Genomic DNA, 24,240 nt, shown 5'->3' with positions numbered 1-24,240 from the left:
AGCCTGGGATCTGTCAGAGTGTGGATCCATCATCCTCCACTCATTCCAACTGTCACCCTGCCACTGCCAGCCACAGATACAGTCCGTCCATGACACTGATTTGGTCTTTAAATTGGTGCTGGTAGTATCTTATGGCATTTAGTCTTGCAAATTAAAAGAAATTTAGCAGTTTAATGTTTCGTTGATTTAATATTTCCTACTGTTTTTTAAATTTTTTTTATTTGGAGGAGGAGGGTGGGGCAAGTAGCTGGCCTTGCCTAGGGTGCAAAATAGCCTAGCCCTGGCCCTGTTTCTACCATCTTTCTTGTTTCTGAGAATACGTGCAGAGAGCAATTTTAAGTTGCTTTAATGATATGGTGATAATCGGGATGTGTATCGTGGTGTGGGAGATCTAGAATGTTGCTACGTAATTTTTGGTGACCATTTTTTGTTTTTCTACTCCATGAACAATGAGCTTGTGACTCTGTGGCATATGGTTGTGCATAGCATTTATAACAGGCAAATCTTGTACTTTTTGATGAGATCTGCTAATACTCACACTTATTTGTAACTACCATTATCTTTCAAATTGATAACACAATGCATCAGATTGAGTAGAAGTCTAAGAAGAAAAAATACACATATTAGACCTTCTTCATTTACTTAGTGACATTGAATATAACTTTTAACATGTATTATTAATTGTTGTGTTGCATAATCAGAAATGAACAAATCGATGTTTGATCTTCTCTAAGTGTGGTTTTGTTGCTTTCCCTGTCCTCTGACATGTTATCCCTCCTGTCCTTGTGACACCCTGTCATCGAAATGTGAAATAAGGGTCAGTCTCCTTAATGTGGATACAGGCAGCCTTAAAAAGCTGACAAAAAAATTTGCACTTAAGTGTAAGAACTCAGTATTGAATAGTTTAATACAACCACTTTATCACTATGAGACTTGCGTGAAAAATGTGCTAACAAGAAAGTTCATTAATGTCAATAGCTGCCAGTCATTTTCTGCTTTTCATTTCTGCAGTTTGCTTTGAGAAAAGAAAAAAGGACTGAAATGGTCAAGAAGAAATGTTTGTTAGCACTCTTTTACTACACTAACTCTTATTTATCCATTTATTTTGAGATGAATAATAACTAAACTCTTTAACACAGTTTATTACTTTAAATCTATCTAGATCTGTGCCAGTTAGAGAAACAATAGGGAGGGGTGGGGGTGGTTATAGTAAAAGTGTGCAAAATAAAGGGGTCGAGGTTCAAATTTAATATGAACACTGATATCTTCCCCTCTTTCACACTGCGTTTGTTTTGTTAGGTCACACAGCCAAAGCCTAAATTACAATGATATGGTGAGAGGGGTCTATAGTTGCCATCATCCCTTAAAGTTAACGAAAAAAAAAAATATCCCCTACAGGTGGGACTTTTTAAAGTGCTGATCAACAAGCCAAAAATCATGAAACATAAATTTAAGAACATGATAGTTTATTCAAAATCTATTAAAAGAACAAATGTACTGACAATTTTGCAATCATAATTACATAAGTTTGCATACAAGATCATACATCCAGTAATTTGTAGTCAAGCATCCAACGTGTTTTGAGATCAGTAAACTTACCTTCTTCAGGGATGCAATAAATGATTATAGTACATTCTATAATATAAAAACACAATACATATAAACATCTTTATAATGAATATTTTTTAGCATGATGTTGATTTATTACAAAATAACATAATGACCTGTATGTTTAGATTTATTTGGTACGACCACATGAATGCCTTAAAAGACAAGGATACTCTAAGAATGCTGCAAGCTTCTGTTGACAATGCCACCAGGATAAGCCCCAGCCCACCCATGCCACTCATTATGCCGCGAGGCACAAGAACGGAGAATTCAGTAATGCTGTTGGAATTTTAGCATTAATCAATATCTTACTATGTGTATAATTCAACCAAACATGGTATTTAAAAAAATAGGTTTAAATAGTGGGTAACTTACACTATAGAAGGGCAATTTGATGTAAAAGCTGTATTTATAACCTTAAAGAGGTAAGTAAAACCACTTTGGCCTGATTTGTGAATGGATATTATTCTATAATAGAATAGCTGGAACAGGTATGATGAAGTTGCTCACTGCATATAGGAAACAGCGTGAAGAGGCACTTGCAACATTAATCTCCAAGACAGAGGAAGGTGTAAGGATCTAAAGAAAAAAGAATGTAACAGAAACAATTATAATTTCATAGTGCCCAATCAGTCCCAAGATGAAGCAATGAGTAGTGATACGTAACAAACACCTAGTTAAATAATATTTGTGAACAAGCAGCGTAGTGTGTCCATGCACAGCAAAGCAAAATGAGCACAGCCCATGTTGAGCGCTCTTGGTAGTTCTTTGATTCTTACTGTCAGTGTAAGGGCTCATGTACACTGCAGCTGATAAACTCACATTTAGGAGCTGTTAAGCATTTTTTTCAGCAGTCCCTGAACTCACCCTAATGTTTTCCTATGTGTCCATGTACACATCTTCATTTACAGTCGTTTACAGGCAGTTGAGTTTACAGTCGTTTTTATCAGCAGTCGATTTTATCAGCGTTTCAAATGCAAAATGCTTGTAAACGCGGATAATCGCATTTATAAACGTTTGCGTTTGAAATGTTTTTTTGACTCTTCCAGTTACCGATGTTGTCCAGAGCCTTTTTTCATCATGAACAATGCATGCAAAGTGTTTTCAAGGTACTCAGATGGACAAAACACTGAAAACAGGATGTTCCAACCAAGCTTGTCACACATTGTAATGACCAATTCACACCCGCCAGGTGACCTTAATGACTCACTCCATCACACACCTTTTCCACCCTTGGAAACAAAAGAAATGTTAATAAGCAACTCACACCTAAGCTTATCTCAACACATACGGCTGTCTCTGCTTCTACTCTCTGTATTTCTCTGAAACAGTCTGAAATAGTTAATAATTTACCACTTTTCAGTGCATTCTGGGCATTTGCGAGGGTCTCCTGTACTTAGCTTTTAAAAACGCTTCTAAATGCAAATGCACATAAACACGCATAAATGCGTTGTGCAAACGCGGCTAAACAGACATTTTTTAACCTACATTTTTCAGCAGTCAGTTTTCATCGTTCAGAAGTGTCCCGTGTACATGGGGCCTAAAACTGCCTGCCTGTACAATGTACGGGCAGACATATAACACTGACAGTCTACAGGAGACCTACATGGCACCAGTGTCCTACTAATCGCTTGTGCAATGCCTTCCAGGCTTCTAAAACAAAAAATAATAAATGCCCATTTTTTTACTTGCAAAAAAAAGTGCATTTATGATTTTTTGTTAAAGGTGAACTTATCCTTTAATACAAATGATCATACAATCAATAAAAGCAACATTAAACCCCAAAATAAACATTTTATTTATTGTGGTTTACCAATCCTTATATGTGGTTGCGGTATTCTTTTTCAGGCTTTTTTTCCCCTTTATTTTCAGCTACCGATCTACAGTTCCTTGAAAAATTCTTCATTCCCCTTGAAATTTTCCACATTTTGTCATGTTACAACCAAAAATGTAAATGGATTTTATTGGGATTTTATGTAATAGACCAACACAAAGTGGACCATAATTGTGAAGTGGAAGGAAAATGATAAATGGTTTTAAAGATTTTTTACAAATAAATATCTGAAAATTGTGGCGTGCGTTTGTATTCAGCCCCCCTGAGTCAGTACTTTGTAGAACCACCTTTTGCTGCAATTAGAGTTGCAAATCTTATTGGGTATGTATTTACCAGCTTTGCACATCTAGAGAGTGACATTTTTGCCCATTCTTCTTTGCAAAATAGCCCAAGCTCTGATTGGATGGAGAGTGTCTGTGAGCAGCAAGTCTTGCCACATATTCTCAATTATATTTAGGTCTGGACTTTGACTAGGCCATTCTAACATATGAATATGCTTTGATCTAAACTATTCCATTGTAGCTCTGGCTGTATGTTTAGGGTCATTGTCTTGCTGGAAGGTGAACCTCCGTCCCAGTCTCAAGTCTTTTGCAGACTCTAACAGGTTTTCTTCTAAGATTGCCCTGTATTTGGCTCCATCCATTTTCCCATCAACTCTGACCAGCTTTCCCGTCCCTGCTGAGGAAAGGAATCCCCACAACATGATGCTGCCATGACCATGTTTCTTGGTGGGGATGGTGTGTTAAGGATGATGTGCAGGGTTAGTTTTCTGCCACACATAGCGTTTTGTTTTTAGGCCAAAAGGTTCAATTTTGGTCTCATCTGACTAGAGCACCTTCTTCCACATGTTTGCTGTGTCCCTCACATGGCTTCTCACACACTGAAAACGGGACTTCTTATGGCTATCTTTCAACAATGGCTTTTTTCTTGCCACTCTTCCATAAAGGGCAGATATGTGGAGTGCACGACTACTAGTTGTCCTGTGAACAGATTCTCCTACCTGAGCTGTGGATATCTGCAGCTCCTCCAGAGTTACCATGGCTGCTTTTCTGATTAATGCTCTCCTTGCCCGGCCTGTCAGTTTAGGTGGATGGCCATGTCTTGGTAGGTTTGCAGTTGTGCCATACTCTTTTCATTTTCAGATAATGGATTGAACAATGCTCTGTGAGATATTCAAAGCTTGGAATATTTTTTTATAACCTAACCCTGCTTTAAACTTCTCCACAACCTTATCCCTGACCTGTCTGTTGTGATCCTTGGCCTTCGTGATGCTGTTTGTTCACTAATGTTCTCTAACAAACCTCTGAGGGCTTCACAGAACAGCTTTATTTATTCTGAGATTAAATTACACACAGGCGGACTCTATTTCCTAATTAGGTGGCTAATACCTCTGTAAGATGGTAAAACTTTTAGGGCCAGTTTACACTACAAAAATGCACACCGCATGCATTCCAGATACGTTTTTGCTTATAGTTCACGCAACACGCAGTTCTGGTGCAGTTTTGATACAGTTTGCTATGTTCCAGTATGGTTCTGTGCAAAAAAAATGCAGCATATTCTACTTTTTTTCTCTGCACTGGAAACGGACTGGAACTGACTGCGCTGGTGTAAACTAGGGCCATTGGAATACATGGAAAACACTGTTCATGCATTTTTGATGCAGAAAAAAAGGTGCCCTGTACTGCATCTAGTGTGAACGAGCCCTTAAACTTATCTAATTCTGATAAACCTGTGAAGCAGCATGGCAACACTTTGTGAATATGGGTTCTATGAATTATTCATCCGTCTTTCCAAAACGTGTCTGTCTGTTACCACGTTCCTTTGCTAATTTTAATGAGGATCAAATAGATTTGGACTTTTTTTTTTGTTTAACACAATAAAGGGTTTAACACCCTGCTAATGTTTTCTTGCTCTAAGTATTTGGTAGAATTTGACTATTTAGATGTGCACTAGATTAGTTCCATATCGTTATGCTACATTGGAAATGGGAAGAAATGCTACTGGGGTTAGTTGGATTGAGCTCCAGCCCTGCTTGCATTGTATGCAGTGTTTTAGTTATATTGTAGGGCAGCCTTTCTCAACTAGGATTCTGTACAACCCTGACTGGCTTCTGAGATTGCCAGGGGTCCCTTGAGCAGTGAGCAGGATAGACTGATTCTCTAGCTGACAGCACTCAGAGTCACTACACTGACCATTAATGTAACAGGTGTCTGTGCATAAATATGTATGGTACTAAATATTAAATTTATTATTATTTTTTGTTGCTAAGTACCTTGTTTTTCAAGTGTGCCCGCTTTTCCCGGCTGCTGCCACCTAGGCAGTTGTCGTCATAAGCATTGACTCTTGGGATATCGGCATACCAGGAGTCTTTGGGCATCCTCTGCTTGTGTGCGCTGTACGATTACTGTGCAGGCTTAGGGTTTGGATGTGCATTGGAGCCGCACTTAAATCCCAGAAGTAAGCAGGCACTGGCTTCGGGTGCCCTTACTTGAATGGCCGCTGGCACACTGGAGTTAGGAGATATTGTAGTCCACATTACATATGAAATGACTCAATTATATTGCAATTTAAGTGCCTAGTTACAGAAATTGATTCCTATGAATACTGAAGATGTTTGTAGTGAAAATTTTGTAAAGCTCCTCTTTAACCTCTTAGTGATTTAAAGTTTACAGACTTTATTGATTGTGATTAGAATTCTTTTTGCTGAATGCCCGTCAGGACTGTATTATCCCGTAATTAATCAGTTTAGATTTTTGGCAAAGGCATTATACATCTAAAGCCGTCCCTACATGGATCGAAATTTGTCCAGGTTCAGCAGGAACCAACGAAATTTCGATTTCATCAGAAGTTAGAGCAGTCTTGTAGCTTCTATCAGTGTTCAGCCAAGCACTGGCTAAAGCTTGTAGGAGGAGTTTTTGTTCTGCTCTAGGAGGATGCAAAACCCCTGACCCTCTGTCTGGACAGAGCTAATTGGCCCTGTGCTGATCACATGCACTCTCCCATGGAAAAAAAAAAAACCTTTCTAGCAATACACACCAAACTGAGCATGTGCAAAATGCCTACTGTTCAAGCGGAGGAACAGAGAAGAAAGGATCAAACAGTCTTTTTAAACAATGCAGAGGATTAACCCCTTATGTTCCACGGTGAGTATAACAAGCATGCTTTACTGCATATACGGGCTGATTTTACTGTTGTGGGTTTAGTAACACTTTAATCCCATATGCCCCTTACATCCTTAAAGTGTTAATAAACTTGTTTTGTAGATTAGCACATTGAGTATAATAAAACACACAGTAAACGGTTTGGCAAAATTCTTACCCAAGCACTTACAGATTTCAGTTTTTAATACTGCTGGTTCTTGCTCTCCTAGTACTGCTTGCCTGAACTTTCAGTCTTCACAGGAAAGTATTAACAGTGGGTAGTGCAGTCTTGAGTCAGTTTGTTAGTTTGGAGAAAGAGGGGGAGAAGAGGGAGTAGCAGGGGTGTGCCTTGCTATCCTAGGTTAGAGGGCTGTTTTTTTCTATTGATGCATGCATGGTAGGGAGACACATGCAAGGATGGTTCCATAAAGCTGCAAGAGAAAGTTGACACTCTGAAACAGGAAACTTGGGGCAGCAATCATAGCAAAGGCTTAAGCAGGAACATAGACTGGAATTAAAAGGTGAAGAAGCTATATAGTAAGTGATTAAATCAGCTGCTGAAAGTGTTTAAATAACAATACCACTGTAACTCTGGGAGTTCTACAAACAATTACAAAACATATGCTCTGACCAATACAAAAGCCTGTAATCCAACTTCTTTAAGCTGACCTTTCTAGGAACAGCCTATCTTAGCAACAGTCAGACATTTGAAAGATGTATTATTTTAATCATACAATACAGTACACAGGCTGGATATTCATAAATGGGTAATAGATTGGCATCTTCAGAATGGAAACTGGCAAAGCTTTGCTGGACTTGCCCCTTGGCATACCCATATAACCCTACCCCACATTGTGAGACCTCCATTTTGTCCTACTGTCCTAAGATGATAGACCTCTTCTTTCATATGGAGAAAAAATTTGCTTCACTAATTTATTATTATACTTTGGTTTCTTCAGCAAAATCTTCAATCAATCCACTATTCAGTCCTTAACCACTTCCAGACCGGACACTTTTACCCCCTTCCTGACCAGGGCAATTTTCAGCTTTTAGCGCTATCACACTTTGAATGACAATTGCGCGGTCATGCAACACTGTACCCAAATGAATTTTTTACCATTTTTTTTAGATAGATAAAGCTTTATTTTGGTGGTATTTATTCACCACTGGGATTTGTATTTTTTTTGCTATGTAAATGAAATGTCCAAAAATTTTTAAAAAAAGTGTTTTTTTTTATAAAATTTTGCAAATAAATAATATTTCATCATAAATCTTAGCCAAAATTTATTCCGTTATCTTTTTAGTAAAAAAAAAAATCCAAATTAGTTTATAAGCAAAAATTATAATTTTTAAACATTTTTTTTTACATTTTTATTTTATTTTTTTATATTATTATTATTTTTTTTTTTTTTTTTTTACATACTGTCACCCTAGCAGTACAGTGTCACCATGGTGACACTGTACTACTTGTGAGGGGTGATAAAGATTTTTTTTTTTTTTTCACACTGATTGCTTTTACACCCATATAGGATGTAAAAGCAATCATTTCTCTTTCTCTCTGTGTGCATTCCTGCACTCATTGAGAAATACAGAGTGAGCTGTGATTGGTCACAGCTTGTCACATGGTACAAGGCTTTTGTGAATAGCCTTGTACTATGTGACCTCTGTGATCATTCACAGATTTCACACATAGTAAGCAATGATGTCAGAAGTGACATCTTGCTTACCACTTTGCATGTGATCACTGATTGGCCAATCAGCGATCACATGATCGGGACCTCGTACAGAGGTCCCGTCCGACGATCGGTGTTTCACTGTGTCCGGAGGACACAGCGGGCACCGGATCGCGGTGCTGCGCGCTCCCAGGGAGCGCGCACAAGCAGGGTGCGGGGAGGCCGTTTATAGACGGCCACCCGACCCTGCACTGCCACCGTTTGGCCGTTTATATACAACGGCCGGTCGGGAAGTGGTTAATGTCTTTTAATGAACAATAGAAGCAGTGCATCCAAAAGGGTGCAACCATTGCTAGGTGATCTCCCAGGGTAGCGATAGGGTTATAGGGCAGGTGCCAGGTGGTTGTGTCCTCGAAAGCATGCCAGTGTCCAGTCACCTGAAGGTATGAACCTATAACCCAGGGTCTATAAATACTTTTCCTGTGTCCTGTACTGTACTCCAATATATGGAATTCACAGGTAAATAAACATTCCTCTTTTTTGTGTTTTTTTTTTTTTTTTAAATCTGTATCCTTTTTATATATTGCACTGATATTAGGTGGACCAGAAATGTGGAATTACTACTGTCTGTTTACAAAGAAAAAGGATCATGGTGAATAAATGAACAACAAAAGTCGATGCAGCTCTTATTGATGTGAACTTTGTCTGAACTTCCTGGCAGTAGGCACTGGTGTACAGTATATCAACAATGCTACCTGCATTCTAGCTGTTCCTGTCTTCTGATCTTAGGAAGGTTCTTACAAAGGGTTGTATCAGGTTGCCTAGTGTCCAGAAATTTACAGATAGTCCATAACAAAATGCAGGTTGAATCAGGGTATAAATAAAATCCATGAAGAAAAATTAAATGTCTGTAAAAGCTATTGATTTTTTTATGCATTTGAATTTAAACTAACCACAGTCCTCTTATCTTAGGTTGATCTGATTAAATATTAAGTATAACTCTCCTAGATTGTAAGCTCCAAGGAGCAGGGCCCTCAAATTCCTCTTGTATTGTATTGTTGCTGTATTGTCTCCCGTTATATTGTAAAGCGCTGAGCAAACTGTTGGCGCTATATAAATCCTGTATAATAATAATATTAACACTGTATGGCTCTTTGTACATTGTGTTGTACTGCTAGCCAACTCAAACACTGCCCTTCTCCCACGTTGGTCAAGCATTAATACATGATCTCATAACTATGATATTAATAATATAGTGTTTGTCTTGTAAATTGGACACAGTAGCCATAAGTCTCATGATGTTACAGATATGTTGGTGTTATTTTTTATTTTTTTGGCTTTCTATAATTCTTTGAGAAACTGGGGCTGATATTTTTCTGGTCAATTTTAACAGCAAAAAACAACAAATAAAAGGAGCGCTCACAACCGTGTGGAGGTCAGTAGAGTCACAAGCCCAGAAACAGATAAAATTGAAATTCACTTTAGTCACCAGTCACACCGCTGCGATTTAAAATCATGCAATTTGTGTGCAATTTGAGTGCAATTTTTGAAGACTTTACTGCTACTTGTGAAGATTTTCAACAATTCTTTGCAATTTGCAGTGTGATTTCTATTATATTCTATGTATGTGAAATCGCAACAAAACTGCAGGAAAAGTAATGCGTTCTTGCATAAAGTAGTTCTTTACTTTAGAAAGTGCACTGCAGCAAATCGCACATGTTAAAACAATGAAATTCATATTCATTAGATGTGATTTTCAGGTGCAACTTCAATTCCCAAATCGCTCCTCATTTAAGGAAGGAAGGCAGCAAATGTTGTACATCCTGGTTACAGTGCATTTCTCTCTCAAATTCTGAGGTAAATGGTTCGTTCCAGACATTGTTCAGAAGAACAGCGTACCTTGATTAAAAAGTTGATTGGAGAGGGGAAAACATATAAAGAAGTGCAGAAAATGATAGGCTGCTCAGCTAAAATGATCGCAAATGCTTTAAAATGGCAACCAAAACCTGAAAGACGTGGAAGAAAGCAAAAAACTACCATTTGAATGGATAGAAGAATAGTCAAAATGGCAAGGACTCGGCCAACAATCAGCTCCAGGAAGATCAAAGAAGGTCTAAAGTTACCTGTGAGTACTGTTACAATTAGACGCCTATGTGAAGCCAAGCTATCTGCAAGAAGCCCCCGCAAAGTCCCACTGTTGAAAAAAAGACATGTGCTGAAGAGGTTACAATTTGCCAAAGAGCACATTGACTGGCCTAAAGAGAAATGGCGCAACATTTTGTGGACTGATGAAAGTAAGATTGTTCTTTTTGGGTCTAATGGCCGGAGACAGTTTGTCAGACGACCTCCAAACACTGAATTCAAGCCACAGTACACTGTGAAGACAGAGAAGCATGGTTGCGCAAGCATCATGATATGGGGATGTTTCTCGTACTACGGTATTGGGCCTATTTATTGCATACCAGGGATCATGGATCAGTTTGAATACATCAGATTACTTGAAGAGGTCATGCTGCCTTATGCTGAAGAGGAAATGCCCTTGAAATGGGTGTTCCAACAAGACAACGACCCCAAACACACCAGTAAACATGCAACATCTTGGTTCCAGACCAACAAGATTGACGTTATGAAGTGGCCAGCCCAATCCCCGGATCTTAATTCAATAGAAAACTTGTGGGGTGACATCAAAAATGCAGTTTCTGAGGCAAAACCAAGAAATAGAGAAAAACTGTGAAATGTAGTCCAATCATCCTGGGCTGGAATACCTGATCACAGGTGCCAGAAGTTGGTTGACTCCATGCAACACAGATGTACAGCAGTTCTCAGAAACAGTGGTTATACAACTAAATATTAATTAAGTGATTCAAAGGAAAGCAAAGTCTTCAAACATTTTTCAGTTTATATAGTGAATGTTTGAGTTTGTAAAGAAGAATACAAACACTGCTATTTTTTTGAACAGTCTAATATTCACTTTTCTTTAATTTTTTTAGAGGAACAGCACAAATTTGATATATTTTTCTTCATGTTTTGATTTGGAATAGAATGTGTAGTGTTCCCAATGCATTTGTGTGTACGGAAATAAAAGCTATTAGAAGGATTTTGAGCTTTATTCACTTTTTTGAACACACTGCTATGATTTTGAACACAACTGTATATATGATGTGCTAAAGTTCAGTCATATCTCACAGGAAGTATTGCAGTCATTGTCATCCTAAGAATAGTTTTGTACCAAGAATAGGCTGGTAGGAAGCTGACTCAATTGGGTGGCATGAGAGAAGACTAGAAAGTTGTAAATTAGAGCAAATTGATAGTGAAATAACATGAATGCCAGATCTACAGTTTTGCTTATTGTTACATTAATACAATATAATGTGTGCACGTATATAAATATATTTGGTAATCACTGTAATAACATGAAGTATTGTAGCATGCTTCATTTATGTTTCTGGCTCAGAATTATGTAAATAGGCAGTTTGTTACATGACACAACCTTCTAATGCCAGAGTCTCCTGGGACATTTATGAAGGGCAGTGATTAGCTGGGGGTGGCATGGAGGTACTACATTTGACAGCTGGTTGCTGAAGATGGGAGCAAAGAAAGCTTTCTTTTACAGGAAGTGCATACGGACATCACAGACAGTCAAAAATATCTGTCTGCAAAGTAATGGACGGTAGGCAACACAGCATGAGCAGCATTATAGAGATCTGCTACATACCTGGCTTGTCATACACATTTCAAGGAAGTCAGATGTTAGAAGTCAAACTACAAAGAAATCTTTTTTTTCTCTTATACACACAGACATGCCCTTCTGTTGTGTAACCTATGATCATACTTGGACTTTGAACCAGAGCCATACATGATTCCTACAGTAGGCATCAGAGCAATTATTAGCTCATTTTTCTTTTTACCTCAGTTCTTCTTTTGTCTTGTTGTTCGGTATGGCGGTATCATCAGGAGGTCTGTTGACATATTTCTACACCCTACAACACTAGTTTTGATTAGGTCAAATCACAGGTATTAAATTATAGATATCTATAAGAAAAACAAGCTCAGCAAGTATAGTAATACTTGCTGGCAAAAATAATTGGGTAGTGCAGGAATTTAAGGAGGATCTCCGGGCCTCCCCCCCAAAAAAATTAAAAGTCAGCAGCTACAAATACTGTAGCTGCTGATGTTTAAGATAAGGACACGTACCTTACATTTCAGAAATACCTATACATCTTACATCTTTCAGCTTTTGTGTAATTGAGCCTTTTATAGTGGTAGTTAGAGAGGCCACACAATGGGAGGAGGCTAGAGTCTCCAGCAAAAAAAAAAAAAATTTCCTCATCTCAAAAAGAAAATTCCCACATTCCCTTTGATGGAAGAAATTAGAGAACTTATTCTGGAGGAATGGAAAAAGGCTGACATTGGGCCAGTGGTATATAATAATTTTCACAAGTTATACCTTTCCTGATGTATAGTTCTTTGATTCTGGAACACGACCTTGCCTCCGGAAGACACTGTTTCCTTTAGGGACATCTTGGTCGGCAGATTGATGCAGATCTTAAGAAAACATATGTGGGGTGGGGGGTTAGGTTGCTTGCAAGCCGGCCTTTGCACTCACCTGAGTATCTGGAGCAGTTAGGTCCTGGATAGAATATATTGAGCTAGCTCTCTCAGGCAGGGAATTGATACAGACCAAATAATTAAGGCTCTAGATGAGTTGAAATTGGCTCATTAACTACCACTATGAAGGGCTCAATTACAGAAATTTTGAAAAATGTAGAGGTACTGTATCTTCTGAAACATCTTCATCCTCCTCTGACTTTGATCCTGAGTCCACCTGATATGTGGGCACCACTGTTGATTTTGTTGCAGATGCTTTCATAGATATGTTGAGATGCTCAGCAAAAACAATGTTATATTCAACAACAGCAAGGACGGTGCTCTAGCTAATATTGTGGTCAGCTGATCTTTCTTTAAAGCAGACATGATGCCACATGCTATACAACAATCAACAGGGTTACTGGTGGTAAGAGTGGCCTAATTCCCCAGGACAGGAATAGAAGAAGAAAGTTTGGTGCAAAGACCCCCTTCCAGTAGAAGTGAAGGGAGACAAAAGCTATCAAACTGGCATAGAATATAGAAGAGAAGAGGTTGGTATGGCTCAAAAATTACTTTCGTAAAGATGGCAAAGTCAAAGACAGCCACCTCTGTGCAGGACAACCAAAAATCGTTTTGACACCTTGCCCACCCAGGTTTGTCCAGTGGGTGCTCGACTAAAGGCATTCACTGAGGTTTGGGTGGAAGGATGTGCAGACCAGTGGGTAGCTTCCACTATTCAGCAGGGCCTTTTTTGGAGATTCAGGTGACACCCTTCTCAAGCTTCCTTCTTTCCTTTCTCCCAGCAGTACCAGGTCAGCAAAAAAGCAAAGGTGTTGCACCAATACAGTATGTGCAAACATTGATCCAGCACAGAGCGGTAGTACCGGTTTGAGAATCAGAAAAGTACTCAGGCTTCTATTCCCTGGTATTTTTAGTATGGAAAAAGATAGGAGGTTGGAGGCCGGTGTTGGATTTAAAAAGGCTAAACAGGTTTATACTTATGGAACGATTCAAGATTGAATCATTGAACACATTAATTTTAGCGCTCCAGCTGGGCGACTGGATGGTCTCTGTCAACCTCTAAGACATCTACTGGCATATTCCTGTCCATTTCCAGTTCTAGTCATATCTAAGATTCAAGGTAGACAAAATCCACCTTCAATTCCAGTGTCTCCTCTTTGGTCTATCAACAGTGTCAAGCTTTTTCACAAAAGGTGTTATTGTCAGTTTTAGCCCCACTACGAAAACAAGGGATCGGAGTTCTGCATTATCTAGACGATATTTTGTTTTTGTCTCAATGCCGGAAAACACTGCTAGAAGTTTGGAAGAGGTGATGAACACCTTAACTAGCTTTTGTTGGATAATCAATCAGGCTAAGAGTCCGTTCATACCCACCCAAGAGATGGTCTATTTAGGTGCTCTGTTCAACGCCCAAAGCCAATCAGTGTCTCTCCGCCCCAGAAGATGGAAAGTTAAAAGTGCCCTGGAAAGATGGTCTGTGACAGTGTCAGAATGTCTCAGCCTCCTGGGAACATTCGCCTCATGCTGGTCAAGGGGGCGCATTAACACCAAAGGATTTTCCAGCATGGTTTTCTAACCCAGTAGAAAAGAAGGTCTCTAACCCAAAGAATAATTATTACCCTGAAGGTGAAATCCAGCCTTTGGTGACAGACAAAGTCCAAAAATCTTTAGAACTACTGCCACCTTGGCCCCACCTCCTGGACCATTCTTATAACCAATAAATCAGTTATGTTGGGACATTACAGGAACAGGATGGTTCAGGGGCGATGGCAATTCAAGACTGTGAATATAGTCTCCAACATCCTAGAACTCAGGGTGACTTGGATGGTCATATCACTTGTAGCTCCCTTTCTCAGGGAGAGGTCATTGTTGATATAAATGGACAACAGGGCAGCTGTGGTCTATGTACAGAATCAAGGTTGGTCACACAGCAGATCAGTAATGACAGAGATTTCTCTGATTTTATCATGGGCTGAAGAGAACTAGGTCAATCTCATAGCATCCTACATTCCAGCTTTTCAAAATCACCTGGAGGTTTTTTCATCCAGGAACTTCATCTTCAACAATCAAAGGGCACTGTACCAAGAAGCATTCAGCTGGATTTTTCAGAGGTGGGGATACCCTCTGATCATTTTGCCTCGACTCTGAATGCCAAAGCCAATCCTTATTTCACTAGGTACAGAAGGTCTGCCAGGAGTCAGCAGGGGTGGATGCCTATCCTCTAGCCCAGCATTGGAGGTTCCATTTAGCCTATGCTTTCCCCCCAGTTCCATTAATTCTGAGACTAATTCATTAGTTTGTAGGGGAGAGAGTAGCTGTCTTGGCAATATTTCCCTATTGGCTGAGGAGGCCATGGTTCATGCTATTAACTCATCTATCTCTTTGTGAGCCTCTGCCTCTCCCAGCGTCCCAGACCTAATGACTCAGAGACTTCATCCATCCTCATCCAGAGTTGCTGAATTTGAGGGTCTAGACATTGAGAAGAAGAGACAGGAGAGTTTAGGCTGTTCCTACCAAGTTATTTAGACTTTATTGCAAGCAAGGAAGACTTATGCGAATGAGACTGATAAAAATACGTTCTGGCAGAAGTTCTTACTGGTTGCAAAACTGAATGTCTGGAAGTCCACAATGGTTTCATTTCCTAAAGACAGGCTTGGATTTGGGTCTAGGTCTTTGACCTAGCACTTTGAAGGTGCACGTTTCGGCCCTGTCGGCACTTACACATACCAGGTAGGCTCTCAAACCCATGGTAGAACATTTCCTCAAGGCAGTTCTGACTGCCAAGAAAACTTTTTTTTTATCTGAAATGGGACCTAGCTTTAGTATTGAATTTGAGAGCTGTTCATTGGAAGACATCACACATAAAGCAGCCTTTTTGGTAGCTGTTACCTCAGGCCGCAGAATCAAGCCCTGGGATTTTAAGAACCCTAAATCATGTTCTACTCTGAAAGGGTGGTTCTCCAACCAATTCACCAGCCTAAGGTTCCATCAATATACCACTACAGTCAAGAGTGGGTTTTCGACCAGGGGAATCTCTTCTTCGTGGGTAGCTTTGGCAAACGTTTCACTGGAGGTGATCTGTTGGGAAGCCATGTTTATGTCTCACTACAGCCTAGACCCTTGAGATTTTGGAAAGAAAACTTTAGAGTTCTCTGTTTTGTAATTTCTATGAAAGTATTTTTTGCAGCAAATTCCTTCCCTGGTAGCAAGTTATTTACCATGTATGTTGCCATGGAGGCACCAGGAAAATGGAAGATTTAATTACTTAACTTTCTGTAATTTTGCTTTCCTGGTGCCTATCCATGGTAGCATATGCCCTTTCCTTATTCTGGTGGCTAAGTCTAGTTACGAGAATGGGGTGAAGGGGGTTTCACTTTCCTTATAGAGTTAAATTGGTCCTGTGGGTTGACATACTATACGTATGCTGCCATGGATAGGCATCAAGAAAAGAAAATTATGGAAAGAAAGGTAAGTATTACATTTTCTGATTTTTGGGATTCTTATTCCTTCTAGAGTACAGAACTTTTCATATTATTTGTAAGGCACTGCACAAACTGTTCGCGCTATATAAATCCTGAATAATAATATCATCATATATACCCCAAAAAATTGTACTAGTTGTGAGACAAAGTTTTGTAGCAAATCTGTAATTTTCAGCTTCTGTATGGCTAGCTTAAAACTCATTCTATTATTTGTCTGTCATGTTCCTAATAGCTTATTTACACATTATATATAAATTCTTGACTTTTTTGTTTTACAGTCCTGCATCGTGACACACGACTCCAACGGTATTGATATTATAACAGCCTTAATACTAAATGACATCAGCCCTTTGTGCAGGTATAGGATGGATCTTGTTTTACAACTAAAGGTACAGTATGCAGATCAACTGAACAGTGTAAATTACTGTAGGCAGTACAGCTTCCTTTAACATTTTACTTTTTGTGTATGAACACATACATAATTCTAAATGTGTCTTCTTCTGTTTCTGCACTATTTTAGTGGTAGTCTCCTATTTACAGACAAAATTCCACACTGTTTTATTAGATTTGTAGGGAAATATGCTCACAGGAAAATAAGGTGCTTAAGAAGGAGAGATTAACTAAGTGAATTATAAGTAATTTTGCACGTTTATAAATGAATGACTCACCCATTGGATCCTTAATATCTTACTTGTATATTGAACAAAGAGGGTGGAGAAAATGGCAAAGGGTTATTTAAGATACTTTCGGAAATAGGCACCTGCAATCATGTTTGCCTAGGCTAGAAGAACTAAAAGAAATATTACTGTCTTTTCCTGACTGGACAGCAGCTGGCTTACAGCAGAATATTGTGTTATATATAATATACAGCGCTCAGCATGGCACACTATACTACAAAATACTCCCACAAATGTGGGCCATTGATTGCAAACAAGATTTGTTAATTTTCACACACGAAGCAGTATTGTTCCTAACAAATTCATTCAAGACCATGTTGCAAAACTAATACACCCCAATGAAAGTCTTAGGCTGGCCATACATTATACAATTATCTGGATATTTGTGGTTTAGATTTACCAAAAACCATATAATAGGAGGACAAACCTAAACAACACTTTCAGTTGTATCCAATTAGGCAGGCCCTTGCACTACACAGTTGAAGGTAAATCTAAAGGAAATTGGGCAGAAAATTGGAAGATAATTGTATAATGTATGGCCAGCCTTAGGAGCAAAGTTAAATTTTAGATAACCTAATTAACAACAATTCAACTACAGGTGACTCTAATTATTCATTAAACAGGTGTCCAGCAGACAATTGATTATAAAAGGGCGTTACTTAACAAAGAAACCACTTCCCATTTCATGTTGTCAGCAATGGCACCAAATGGAAGAGAAATGTTACAAGGCCTCATAAGGAAAATAATTTCTTTAAAGAAAAAAGGTGAAGGCTACAGGAAGATCAGCAAAGCTATACTTATCAGCCAGAATACTGCAGCAAAAGTGATACAAAAATGTAACAAGATGGAACTGTTACTATCTCACAGAGATGTCCAGGCCATCCACAGAACTTAACACCTTGACAGGAGCGTCTTCTGATGAGAAGGGTTGAAGAAAATTGCCATGCAATTTCACTGCAGTTAACTAAAGAAGTGGAAAGCCAAACTGGGGTGATTGTTTCCCGTGACACAATATGGTGTACACTGCAGAGGAATGGCATACATGGATGTTGTCCACAAAGGAAGCCTATCCTAAAGCCCGTGCACAAAAAAGCCTACCTAGAATTTGCCAGAGCCCATGCTGAAAAAGAAGAAGACTACTGGGACTCTGTACTCTGGAGTGATGAGACCAAGATAAATGTTTTTGGAATTGATGGCTTCAAAACTGTATGGTGTTGCAACAGTTTGGAGTACAAAGAAAAATGCATAGTTCCTACAGTGAAACATGGTGGTGGCAATGTCCTTCTGTGGGGCTGCATGAGTGTTGCTGATTTTGGGGAGCTGCTTTTCATTGATGGTATCATGGATTCACAGATGTACTGCTCTATATTGAAAGAGAAGATGCTACCATCACTCCGTGCCCTTGGTCATCCTGCACTTTTCCAGCATGACAATGATCCAAAACACATCTAAGACCACTGCTGCATTTCTGAAGAAGAACAGGGGGAAAGTAATTCAGTGACCAAGTACGTCTCTTGATCTGAACCCAATCAAACACCTATGGGGGATTTTTAAGAAACAAGTTGAGCATCACTCTCCATCCAGCATTCAGAATCTAAAAGAAGTCATTCTTGAAGAATGGAAAAAGATAGATATTGCAATATGTCGACAACTTGTTCATTTCATGCCTAGCAGACTTGGTACTGTCCTTACAAATCATGGAGCTTGTGGGGTGTATTCATTTGTGCATCAACTAATTTGAGTAAAACTGAAGATTTTGTCATCTAAGTTATATTATTAACCTTTCTTTCATGTAGTGAGCTAAACAAATGTTCTATAAAACTCAGATTTGTCAAAATTTTGGAAATTGTTCCTGTGTTCATTGAGATATTGATTAAAATCTTGTGTATATATATATATATATATATATATATATATATATTAGCCATTAGCTGTAGACACCCATAGAATGCTGGGAGTGTTTATTCCTCTCCCCACAAAACTCTGCTTTCTAGTATATGCAGTTTTCTGGGATATGCAGGAAATTGCATAGCCTGGAGGACATATCCTATAAAGGGGATTTACAGGTGATGTAAGTCAGCAAAGGTTTGTGTAAAGCATTAAAGCCCCATGACTAAGACTGAAATTTGATAATGGCATTTATCTAGAAGTTATTTCTTTTTTTCAAGAGAATTATTTGCATACACTATATAGGTAACATCCAGTCTCCTTCACTACTAATTATCATGCCTAAAGAAGTCTATGGGCCCAGCTCTATCTCTTGTACACAGGGTATACTTTAAAATCTTAAACGTAAAAGACCTGCCTAATAGTATACACATGTATTCAATTACTCATATTAGACAGAAAAGCTTCTTCTCTGCCCCTCTCTGATTTAGGTTCTCTTTGTACCTGCATCAGTAACCACAAATCTAACTGGAAAAGGGAGTGGTATTTGGTGTAGTCAGCAGTTAAAGCTGCCTTGTGTGCAACAAAACTAAAAATCAATTCAAAGGCTCATTTTCCTTTTGTAACACTGAATAAATGGGAACAGTGGAATTAATAAGACTGCACAAAAAATCTTGTGATATGACCTTTTTAAAAAAAAAAAAAAAAAAAAGGCATCAATTTGCTTTACCAGTGTATGGTAATGTATAAAGGTACATATTAAAATACAAATCCCAACTTCCATTAAAACATTTTGTTTTGGATAGAGAATGGAATAGTTTAGAGTATCTGAATTTTATTGACAACCGTGTTGTTTTTAAAGAGATTATTCCGCCTTCCTGTTAGGAAAGGAAATAATGGCAAATCTCTTCAATGGACACACACACAAAAGCAAAAACACATTTTAAGCAGAGTAAGGATTGTTGCCTGTACCTTCCTGTCCTGGTGTCCTGGTGACATATGCACACATTTTACGTATAGCGATACAGAGGCAGGATGTGAGGTAATCTCCCCAGTGGGATTACAGACAGAAATAAGAACTTGACACAAACATTACCTTTTTTCCAATCTATCCAAAAAAAAAAAACATTGGTTGAGTTAGGTTTTATAGATGCCTGTAACTGTATTTACATTGATATGGATAGAGGATTGTGGAAGAATTTAATTTAAACATTCATCTATTGCTCAGTTTGACTAAAAAGTCATAATTGTGTATAAGTGGAATGTATTCTGAGTCTTGGATATCCAAACTGCGACTACTTGAAGGTTGTGTGTGTTCCAGCAACTTCTTTTGCATTAGCCATAATAATAAAATGAATAAAATCCAACAGGGAGAGTAAGGTCCCCCTACAATGGCCACAGGAGCTCCTTTTTATAATGCTATAATGGTATAGAATTAGGCTGTTGTGCACACAATTACTAGAAAATTGCATTTATTAATGTAACAACAGTTCTGTTGATTTTTTTTGTCATTATGACACCAATGAATTTCATTATTCTGGGAGACAGAAATATGATATTTTAAAATGCAGGTCATCCTTTGCAAGCACTCACAGATATGTTGAATATGTTGCCTAAGAAGCTTTTGTCAGTGTACCTCATTTACATTTGTAAAATCCTGCTTAATCTTGACTTATCACAGGACAATGCCTCAAAGCTGCTATTAGCTCTTATGGAAAGTCGTCATGACAGCGAGAATGCAGAAAGAATACTTTTAAGTCTAAGACCCCAGGAACTGGTGAGTTAGTTGTATGGACAAAATGGCTTTATGCAATGACTACTCAGTTTGGTAATGTTGGCACACAGCATATTTCTTTTGTAGATTGTTACCTTTACGTTTCCCCATATTCACTCTTACAGTAAGATGAGTTTTGGTTTGGCTTAATTGTCAGGTGGATGTCATCAAGAAAGCTTATCTACAGGAAGATGAAGGGGACAGTTCCGATGTGTCACCCATGGAAGTTGGACATAATATTTACATCCTTGCTTTGCAGGTCAGATCAACTGTTTTTTAACAAGGATTAATTATTTTATAAAATGACTAAAATGTTAAAGATCTCAGAAGTCAACCAGAACTTTACCCATTACAGTTTGACAAAAATCATGTTCTTTAACATACAGTACATTCCACATTAATAATTATGCTACCAAACTTGCTGTAAATTGCTACCGGCATTGTTCCTGTTTCTGTCTGCTGGACGCTGTCATTTTGCTGAAGCCCAGAGCCCCTGAGCAACATTAAATCTTTAAGCTGTCAGCAGATATGCCTCTAGTGGCTCTGATTTTCCAAAAAAATAGAGAGCAGCTGAGCATGTGCAGAGCAGGGTGAGATAGTGTATTACTGGATTTTGAGCAGTATAGGCACTTATTTTTAATGTTTTATATAGCTGTACCTGAAAAAGGGGCCAGCACGTGGTGATCTATCAGGACTTAATTTTCTGACTAAAGTTCTACTTTAAAGCGGAGCTCCACCCAAAAGGGGAAGTTTCGCTTTAAGTCTTTGTTGTCTCCCGCTCCCCATTAAGGATTGGCACCTTTGGAGAGCGGGTACCCGAATTTGACAGGTACCCGCTCCCACTTCCACTGTGATCACCTAGGCAATCAGAAGCAGAAGTTGTTGCAGGTGCTGGCAGGTGCCGGGGCTGATCCTGTTAACGCTACATTTTTGGGGACACTATACTAATGTGAACACTGGTATAGTGCTGATTTGATCAAAGATATTGATTGTGTATGTGAACATATTTCTGGCAATCAAGGGATTAAATGTGATTACTGGTGTACTGATGGGCAATCTCACGCTATCTGGGAGGGGTGTGAAAACCGCGGGAGCACTAATCATGTATATATACGTGATTTTGTGCACCCGTGCCGCTCTATAGTAGTATTTCTACTATAGGGTGGCGCGGAAGCGGTTAAACATGTCCAGTTAAAAAAATTTTAAAAATCAAATTTTGTCCTAAATTTAGGCCAAAATGTATTCTGCTACATGTCTTTGCTAAAAAAAAATCCCAATACATGTAAATGAATTGGTTTATGTGAAAGTTACAGTGTTTACAAATTGCGGTATAGATACTGGAATTTTTTTTAACTAATAATGGCTCCGATCAGAGACTTATAGCAGGACTGCAATGGGCATTCTGACACTGGGGGGAACTGATTTGGTGTCACTGACATCCCCAGTGACACCAATACAGTGATCAGTGCTAAAAAAGAAAGCACTGCCGCTGTACTAATGGCACTGGGCAGGAAGGGGTTAACATGAGGGTCGATCAAAGGGTTAACTGTGTGCTGCGAGTGTTATACTAGGAAGCGGTTGTGCTTCACTGTAAGCACACTGCTCTGGATGGCTGTGCACAGGTGATTGACAGCTGCGGCCTCGAATGGCTTGTGCGCGCCCCCCTACCCGGACATGTAAAATCACGTATATATATGTGATTTTGTGCACCCATACCTCCCTGTAGCAGTATTTCTGCTATAGGACGGTCGGGAAGTGGTTAAAAGACAGCAACGTTTTTAAACCATGGAAAAAATATGTATTAAAAATATAAAAATATATCTAAAACATTTTTTCTTTACAGTCTCTATGCTTTTTATTCTGTTTTAAAAGCTTGATTTTTCTATATTTTTCCTATATATTTTCTATTTTTTAAAAAACCCTAGCTGTGCTCCCACCAGCCAGAAGGATCTAAACTGTAGCTATACGTGCCCGGCACAGACTAGCGCCACTTAATTTTTTTTTCCCGCTGTTGCCTGGGTTATTCACAACACCACTGTCATCTGCTCGACCATAGACTGGGAAAAACACCCCACCATCAATGGCCTGGACTAACAGCCCCTGCCGGTCCATCACTGCACAGAGTGGTCAGAGCTTTTAAACAGCGATTGGAGCAAGTGTCATTATTGCACATTCTCCAACTTCCCATGACCATAACACAACAGTGTTTATGGTATCTACACCTGTGTTACGTGGCTTTTTTTCTTTTGATTAGGAAATTCCTAGTCCTCCAATATATGGCTTCAAGGCATAGACCAGTGCCAGAGTCAACATTTAAATTTTACATAGACTGTTATGAAAAGAATTCCTGAAAAACTGTGTGCGTCAATAAAAATTTATATAACCCTTGTCCCTAGTTTTGAAACAGGTAACTTGTTTAATGAGCACAATATGATCATTAAATACAGCTGGGGTAGTCACAGACATCAGAGGGCAGATATCTGGGCTGAACTTCTACCAAACAATGATCTCATGTCTATGGGTTTCTGCAGTCACTACCAGCCAGTGGTTCTCAGAGTAATGATCAGACAGGTTAGAAAACCTTATTCAGTTGCTAGTCCCCCAAGTTAAACCTAGCAGTGGAGGTATAGTTGGTATTTAGAGACTAATGAAAATATTTCTGGAGGCAGAAAAATGGCAAATCTGTTTGCTCCCCAAACTCATAAAGAAATGGTTCATTTTTATATGAGAGCATATTATGCCTTTACTGTCTTTGGAGAGCCCAAACCTGTAGCTTTGGCTAAATAAATCTTCCAGCACACTAGATAAGGCTTTGTTGTTCAAAGACCAGTATGGTTATGTAAGAACTTTCTGCTTTGCAGTATGAAGGTAGTAAGAATAAACACAGTCACATGAAAAGGTGGAATTCTAATCTAGTGTCAAGTGTTACATATGTTCTTTTGAAAACTGGTAGCTGTATTCAATTACATATTGGGGGGTTATTGGCTGCAGTTTCCCTTTAAGTAGCTATAGAAATCCACCCTTTTATTTCACTTTAACAGTGATAAAGGCAAATTTATTTAAGTGCAGTTGGAGGCGTATTGCATAATCCTCTGACATCTCTTCTATGTTAACATCCTACTACAGTATGTCAGTTATTTTCCTTATTTAATGCACAATCCACTTGTTGTTATATTGTAGCTGGCACGACATAACAGACATCTTCAACAACTTTTGAAGCCGGTTCGAAGGATTCAAGAAGAAGAAGAGAGCATCTCTACTATGGTAATTATGGCTGAAATTGCTTGTCATAGTAAATGAATGTAAATCTGTTTAACCACAAATCCATCTTCTGTCCTATTTAACTATTAATGTGTTTGAATGTTCTTCCAGAGCTATCGCTCCCTGTCTCTGTCACCAGCATCATTTTCTTTGTCACTGTCTTCTTTCAGACACACTTGTTAAACCATCAGCGGGTGAAATTCACAAGACTGTTTCACATTCCACATGAATTCCAAATTCTCTTGACAGTACTGAGTAATTAAACGGGACAAAGTTCATTCATTTATTAACTTAAA

The 24,240-nt window shown here is 38.7% G+C and overlaps 1 protein-coding gene across 2 annotated transcripts in view; it reads left to right on the top strand.

The window, feature by feature from the left end:
• ITPR3 (inositol 1,4,5-trisphosphate receptor type 3) overlaps positions 1–24,240 on the top strand; it is a 465,627-nt gene that overhangs the window by 337,641 nt on the left and 103,746 nt on the right. For both annotated transcript variants that reach the window (XM_089673590.1, XM_089673591.1), the window contains exons 43-46: positions 16,624–16,734; positions 20,591–20,686; positions 20,841–20,942; positions 23,864–23,947. In XM_089673590.1, the coding sequence (XP_089529716.1) occupies positions 16,624–16,734; positions 20,591–20,686; positions 20,841–20,942; positions 23,864–23,947 (393 nt within the window). The remainder of the gene's footprint in view (positions 1–16,623; positions 16,735–20,590; positions 20,687–20,840; positions 20,943–23,863; positions 23,948–24,240) is intronic.

This window comes from Staurois parvus, unplaced genomic scaffold, assembly GCF_062004578.1.
Source record: "Staurois parvus isolate SC_StPar_1 unplaced genomic scaffold, SC_StPar_1.0 ptg000142l, whole genome shotgun sequence".
Lineage (NCBI taxonomy): Eukaryota > Metazoa > Chordata > Amphibia > Anura > Ranidae > Staurois > Staurois parvus.
This window is presented reverse-complemented; position numbering and strand designations above follow the sequence as displayed.